The sequence below is a fragment of the Sminthopsis crassicaudata genome, chromosome 3 (genome assembly GCF_048593235.1).
Source record: "Sminthopsis crassicaudata isolate SCR6 chromosome 3, ASM4859323v1, whole genome shotgun sequence".
Lineage (NCBI taxonomy): Eukaryota > Metazoa > Chordata > Mammalia > Dasyuromorphia > Dasyuridae > Sminthopsis > Sminthopsis crassicaudata.
Window position 1 is genome coordinate 481,682,163 of NC_133619.1, and position 7,681 is coordinate 481,689,843.

Genomic DNA, 7,681 nt, shown 5'->3' on the forward strand with positions numbered 1-7,681 from the left:
TTTAATGTCAAATGACCTTTGCTGTTTGCCTGCCTGGACTCTGCTCTCCCTGGCTCTCCCCTCCCACCTTCTCCCTGAAAGTCCCAATCCTCTCTCCCAGCGCCCTTGCCCTCCCAGCTCCCTCCTTGTTCCTCTTTCCTCCCTGCCTTCCTCACTCCCCTCTTCCCCTGCTTCCCTCCCTCCATCTTTTGACTTCTCCCTTCCCTAGGGAGGCTGAGGAGGAAATAGCTGGCAGAACGAGAAGGTGAAAATGAATCGGTAAAATCGTTGTAAAAATACATCATTGTGTACATAGCACAGACATTGAAAGGATTTGTGTTAACAATCTGAGCTGAATTATATGTGCTAAGATTCCAAAATACTTTGCAAACCAAAAAAAGATTTTTTTTTGAAACCTTCCCTTCCCCCCTTCATAAATGAATAAAGGCTCAAACGGTCATCCGGAACATATACAGGCTCATCCATTACTTAGGATATGTATTTCATGGGAATAACTAAGTCCGTGCTCTTAGGGAAGAAACCTCATTTCCTAAACATTAATTACTGCAGCACATCTTCTGTCTCCAGGGAATGTGAAGGAATATACAACAGGCTATCCAAGAAGCATATTGAACATACCTCCAGATGTAAAAATGACTCTTAATTTTAATAATATTGTTAACGGTAATAATAGCATTTATATAGTACTTTAAGATTTTAAAAGTGCTTTATATGTTATCTCATTTGATCCTCACAACAACCCTGGGAAGTAGGTCCTATTATTATCCCCACTTTACAGATGAGGAAATTAAGGCAGAAAAAGGTTTTGACAGAAAAAGAGTCCCACAGCTGAGAAATATCTAAGAGGAGATTAGAACTCCATGCACTGGGAAACATAGCTGCCTCTGCAAAATCTTATTTTTTAAAAAATTGCCATACCTTCAGCAAACATCACCCTGATCAGTCATCAGCCATCAGTACTAAGGCAAGATTGTCCAAAAAAAAAAAAAAAAAAAAGACTCGAGTGAGAGTGATTTTTTTTTAAGCAATAAAATATTTTTAAGTCTTTTAAAAAATCTTATTTTACTTCAGTAATTCACCACTCAATGAAGAGCCAGCTATTTTTTTTTGAAACAGAAATGGTTATCTAATGTTTAATTTCTTTCTGGAAATGAAGATCTTTAAGCATCTTCTCTTCCTTGTTACTGCCATCACTAATATAGTATAATAAAAATTCACTGGCCTGGGATTCAGGAAATCTTGAATTATCCCTGCCTCTTACTCTTCACTGTGTGACTTAGGGAAAGTTGTTTGAAAACATTTCTGGATCTTTGTTTCCACATCTGCAAGAAGTAGGGGATCAGTAAAGTCCCTTTCATCTCTAACAGTCTGTGATTGTGTGTGACTTTCTCCATCCCTTCCATTGATAATCCCCTCAGCTTCTTTGTGCCTCAGTTTACCGTAGGATTAGGATAAACCATCACTGGATTCCTAGAACAAGAGCCACAGAAAAACTGCCAATGCAATTTGATCATTAGGACCACCTTCTTTCTTCAGTGATAGAAATCTTGTGTCTTTAATAAGATTTCACCAAAGCCCTATTGGATTTTAAAAAGTCCACCAGAGAATTGTATTTAAACTTAAAGTAATGGGGAAAAAATGATATGATTGATTTCTGGGTCTTATCTCATATCCTGCCTAGAGAGAGGTGAAAATGGCTTGGAAATTCTCCATCTTTCCCTTCCCTATTCCCCTGTTTCTGGTAGTGGTAGTTCTTTAGGAAGCATATGCATGAGGAAAGAAAAAGAAAGCTCCAAGCTGGCTCCACTGAGCATATACTCTGGGTCCACATCATTACTTTCAAGGCTGTCTTGGCTTCCTGCAAGATTTATGAAAGTGGGAAATTTAAAAAAAAAAAAAAAAAAAGTTTCCGGTGAGCTGAAGCATTTGGTTGCAAACAGCAATTAAAAGTTCATTAGCCCGGATCCTGAATCAAAGCGCCATGCATCTTTGTCATGCTGATGTTCTGGGGGCTGGGCAGGCCGGCTATTAGGTGGCTTTGTCTACCTGTTCTCCCCCAGCTGGTCTGGTTCCTACCTGGGTTCTAGGAGGAAACCAGGCCTTCTATTCCCAACCCAGTTTCTTGGGGAAGACATTGCTTCCCTTTCCTCCCGGAGAGGCGAGCGGCCAGCCCGTGTGAGCTAGCTGGCTCCCGGCCCTCTGGAAACGCCAGAGGGTGTTTTACATCAAGAGAAGCTGGGGGTTGGCTGGCTGCTCCTTGCTTTTCCAAGGCGGTGACCTCCGCAGCCTTTGTCTGCCCGGTGGCCTGGATGTGTTTGGTAGGAAGAAAAATCCTCCTCATTCTGGCCACACACCTTCCCATGGCTGCAGGACTGAGCAATCCCCTTGGAATGCCTGTGGGAAGCGCTGGGCCCTCGAGGGAAGGGCCCCAATCCCCAGGCCCGAAAACCCTGTGCTCAGTTCCTCCAAGCACCACACACGCAGTGGGGATTCTGGGCCTGGGCCCAGGGCAGGAAGACAGTCCGTCCTTTCATCAGACCAGACAATGCAGTGTGCTAACACAAAAAACACAGGTTTGGAGCTGGAAAGGACTCCAGAGATCAAGCCGTCTGATTGCCTTCTTCCACAGAGGAGGCCCGGAGAGGCAGAATTACTTGTCCCCAGTCAACAGCTCGGATCTTGAATGGGAAGGGGCCTTCCATGTCCTACAAACCAACCCCTCACTTAACAGATGAGGAAATCAAAGTCACACAGATAGCAATTAGCAGATTGAAGGTGGGTGACTCCAACTTCAGAGCTTTCCTCTGTCCCCCTTATTGCTTCTACACAAAAAGCATTGATTCTTTCAAGTCAGTGTTCATTTTTATGCCCATCCAAGTTTTTCTGATGAAAACACTCTCTTCTTTTCTTTAAAAAAATAAATAAATAAAAAGGGCAGCTGTGTTTCCATAGTTGGCTGGTGGTTTGCACAGCCACCTTTCTTTGGCCACCAACAGACAGTGAGGGATTCTGGCTGGAGAACTGAGGCTTAGGAAATTTGCCACTAATTGTCCATCAGTTAGTCAGCCATTTCTCTCTTCTTGCACTGACAGATATATAGGATTTACTCACTCATACACATATACCCCCTTCAAAATTTTTCAAAGGAAATGTGCAGTTTATTTCCCCAGCATAGTCCCTTCCTTTTCTCTTTCCCACTTCCTACTCACCACCCCTCTATAAAACACACACACCCCTCCACAGATGGATTTGTCTACAATGAAATGCATACAACTAATTTCCCAATAAGTCACTACTACTACTGAGTGATAGGAACGAGTAGCTCTTTTAAGATACTGCCCTCTTTGCCCAGAGTTTCCCAGTTTAAATAATTAATAAAACAAGACCTTGCATTTATTCTGAATAAACAAGGGTCGGAGGGTTGGAGGGGGTCTGCTGGCTGAGCTCCGGGGGCATTATCAAAGACCTGCAGCGACCCTTCCAGGAGTGTACAGTCTAGTTGAAGATGGGAGACCGGAGCCCACCTGAGAATAAGGATGATGAGAGCTCACGTTTACTAAGGCTTCCTAGCTCCCCAAGGACAACAAAGCTGGGGAACAAGAATCATTCTGAGTATCTGCCATTCTAAAAGCTGAACTGAGGACTGAGGGGGACAAAAAGAGTTTGATCAATGGGAGATGTGATGAGTCTATCCACTGAAGGGCTCAGAATAGCCCCAAAAGGCCGGACTGCTTCCTTCGAAAGAGCCCATGCTCTGGAACTCATGTTCGATTTGCTTTTTGGCCAAGTCACATCCTTTCTGGCCTTTGGCTTCTTCGTGTATAAAATGAATGGGTCAACCCAATGATCTTCATGGTCCCTTCCAGAAGTAACATCCTATAACTCTGCTTCACAGGAGCTATTTTTTCATGGCCCTTTTCTTACAGAAGGAAAAAAAGGTACACAAAGAAGAGAAGTGTTTACCAGAAGACACCCAGCGAATGTTAGCCTTCATTGTGTCCCAGAATTGCTGACTCTTGAACATTGCAAGAAATCATCAGATGTTTACTATAAATGCTGTTTTTAAAAAAATGCCCGAAGAGTCCAACTGTAAAGGATTGCTTTCTGATTACTTGCCTTGGGAAGTGGTATTACTCATTAGTTTTAGCTTTGAAAACTGCAGAGGAAAGGCTTCTTACTTGGACTGAAGTAAGGACTCTATACAAAGAGCACCTTGTTCTGAGCCGGGAACCTGAGGTGTGGTTTGAAAGGTTAGCCTGGAGGGGAAAGGGAGGTTTGGAGCAGCCCAGCTCTAGCTGGGAGAGGGAAGTTTTCATTGTCCAGGTTGTTGATTGAAAATGTAGATGATGTCCATCCCTTAGGCAACACCAGGAGAATATAAAAGCTCCCAGGAAAACTGAGAAGAGGGAAAGTAGGTTCTGGGCTGGGAGGTCCAACAGCTAGCACAAAAGGCTTAAAGCAATCAGAATCAAAGCTAAGGAGTATGAGACCATCTTTTGTGGAAGCTAATTGTAAAAGATTTCAGATAAACCTTTTTTTTTTTATTTTTCCCTGTTGTGAGCACAGAGAGAAACAGACACAATCATTACACAAACTGGACTCATTTTGACCGAGGAGGTCAGTGGCATTTCCAGGCACAGATCAAGGGAAGAGCACCAGGCTCACATATCCAATTACTAAGGAGTTCCCTACTTATTAAAAAAGTTTCCAAAAACTATTCCTTGCCTCATTCTCTCACTGTTTTTGTTTCTTTAGTCACTCAGTCAGCAAGCATTTATTAAGAATCTACTCTGTGCCAAGTGCTGGGGATCCAAAGAAAGGAAAAAGGCAGTTCCTGTTTGTGGTCTAATGGAGGGGGGCAGCCAGTCCACACAAACTATATTCAGATAAATTGGAACATCTACAGAAGCAAGGTGGTAGACTTAAGAGGGATCAGGAAGGGCTTCTGAAAGGCCCCAGGAAAGAGAGATGAAAGGGAGAATCTTTTGAAAATGGGGGCATAGCCAGAGAAAATGTGTAGAGTTCAGAGATGGAATTTCTTGTGCGAGGAATAATAGCAAGAAGACCAGTAGATTGTGAGTGAGCGGGCCATGGGGAGAGGCTGGAGAAAGATGTAAAAAGACTGGGAAGGCTAAGCTTTGAACACCAACAGAGGAGTTTTATATTTGATCCTGGAAGTGATAGGGAGTTACACGAGTTTATTGAGAATTTGAGGTGGAAAAAGTTATAATTTGCCTTTGATTCTTTCCTCCATTTTTCCTCTCCCATCTTTTCCTCTGAGTTTCAATTACATGAACTCTTCCCCTTAAACTCATTTCCTTTCTCTCTCTTTCCAGCTTATTCATGACTTCTCCCACCGCATAGGCTCTTGATGGCTCTCCATTATATTTTCCTAGTTCCCACCCATCATTGCTATCAGCTCATCCCACCTACAGTGCCAGCCACGTGTCCCTTCAGCCCGAGGCCGATGGACACAACAGCTCCAACCTTACTAATCCTTGGTTCTTTCCTTGTGCTCTGCTGATTGGGAGCCAAAATAGAAGCTGTTTCTCATCCTTCCTAGGAGAACCAAGAGGCTGGCTGAGAACTTGACACAGAGCTTTGGGATACAAGAGGCTTGAGGATGGCTCAGAATGGATGACCTCAATGTGTCCTGAAAATGGCTGATCCTTCACTGTCCTGTCTTAAAGGAGGAAGTTTCCCTTCCTTCTTTGTTTTTGCTTCTTCTCAAGGCTTCTTCTCACAATTGCCCAGCTACTCACACATTGTGTGATTTGCCACACATCTAAAGAGCAAGTCAATTCATCCACCCAATCAAATTTGCTTCATTTTACAATCCAGTACACATTGCCTGATCCCAACTTTGCATGACTGATATTTTTTTTCTCCTTTTAAAGGATGGTTGCTGATTAATGGTCCCAATGTCAGTGATGAGTCCGGTAATCAGAGACTAGCTCAAACTGATAAACCTGGATGAGGATATCCACCTCTTTATTATCGATATTATTATTATTATTATTATGCTTCCATTCAGTTATAGAGTTTACTATTTGGATGTGATAACTTTCGAACCCCTTGATTTACAAAGTCCAACCAACAATACGTTGTTGTCGGTCCTTTCGTTGCCTTCTTGATATGTTAAAAGCTGTTAGGGAGAGGAAAGAGGAATCCAAAGTTTCCTCAAACCTGGATTATGAATGCCATCCTTCCTTTGAGCCACATGCAAGAACTGAGCCTGCTGTGGCTTGAACTGCTGATCAATAAATTCCTCTTAAGAAGTTCAGCATGTTACCTTATTTACTCAAACTGGAAGGAACCCACTTTAAATATTTGATTGCCAGTCTGAATCAATCTGATTCTGTAAAAAAACCGAGGAATGCTTCAGGCATCATGAAATTGCTTTGCCAACTTTCAGTATTAATATTTTTTCTTTCCTCCAGCATGTTTATAACTTAGAAAATTACTCTGTAAGTCTTCAGTTACAGGCAGAGTCTGGCATTTCCGGTGCAGAAATCTCTTGATTGGTGTTGGGAAAACCTAGATACGGACCAGTGCATCCCCTGTTAACACATTTTAGTCTGAGGTTGGCAGCGGCAGGCTCCCAACTGGGAAACCTGTCTGTCCCAGGGTTATTGCATCTCCCTTCAGCAAAGGAAAGGGAAACCGCTTAGGAAGGTGGCGTGAGAGACTGCTCTGAACCCGGGATGGACACAGTCTCTGCCGCAAGGGTTCTAAAGCTTTTTTGTGTCTGAGACTTCTTTGACTATCTGTCTGGTGAAGTCCACAGACCTCTTCTCAGAATGATGTTTTTAAAATCATAAAAATGAAATACCAGAGGTTAGTATACATACAGATGGAATATTTTCCTCATGCAATTTACAGACCCGTTCAAATCCATCCTTGGTCAGGGTAATGGGGAATGGCCCAGCAAGAGTCAAAGTCAAACTCTTCGGACAAGTGTTAACTTCTGGGCCTCCCATCCAGGCTGGCCCCGTTGGGTATTTCAGTTCTTGCGGCACAGTGACAGCCTTTTCGCCCCCAGGGTGCCCCGAATTGTGTTCTTGAGCTGATGACTGCTCTGTGCTCCCTTTCTGCAGATGGATACGCCTTTTCCCAGGAAGAACACGGCGTGGTCTCCCAGTCCGAAGTGGTCCGCTCCTACGACACAACCAAGCAGAGAGCTAGCGTGCAGTAGGACGCGGCCCTCCCCGAGGGTCCCCCCCACCTGACATTTGCTTGATGGCGGCCGAACACCCGAACGAGAATTCATTTCTGTGGCCTTAGCCGGCAAGTTTGCTAATCATGTCTCCCCTCTGCAAGCCCGAGCACATATGGTGGGGAAATCATTGTTTCAATTTGTCTGCGATGCTCTGCCTAACTTTTGTTGATGTTGTTATGAAGCATTCGACTGTGCTCTGTGAGGTGTGAAATTAAAAACATTACGTTTCACCAATATTTAAACATCGGTACAAGTTGTTCTGGGAGAAAGGTAAAAGAATTTTATGTTCCGTGAGAAACCTATCTTGCTGTAATTGGAATGGGGGTATGGAAACTTCCTGTTTTGTTAACTTGCAGACCAAGCGCGCCAGCAGCATGTAAACCTTACGCCAGACTGGTTGTTCCCCTCGCTTTGATTTAAATTTTGTTTGTACGAAGTTGACATAAACTTCTTGATTGCAAC

General features: G+C 43.5%; 1 protein-coding gene across 12 annotated transcripts in view; it reads left to right on the forward strand.

Moving 5' to 3' along the window:
• Nucleotides 1-7,461, forward strand: part of ATP8A2 (ATPase phospholipid transporting 8A2) — a 667,830-nt gene extending 660,369 nt beyond the window's left edge. For all 12 annotated transcript variants that reach the window (XM_074303628.1, XM_074303629.1, XM_074303631.1 and 9 more), the window contains one exon: nucleotides 7,098-7,461. In XM_074303628.1, the coding sequence (XP_074159729.1) occupies nucleotides 7,098-7,195 (98 nt within the window). In that variant the 3' untranslated portion in view covers nucleotides 7,196-7,461. The remainder of the gene's footprint in view (nucleotides 1-7,097) is intronic.
• Nucleotides 7,462-7,681: the final 220 nt, after the last annotated feature.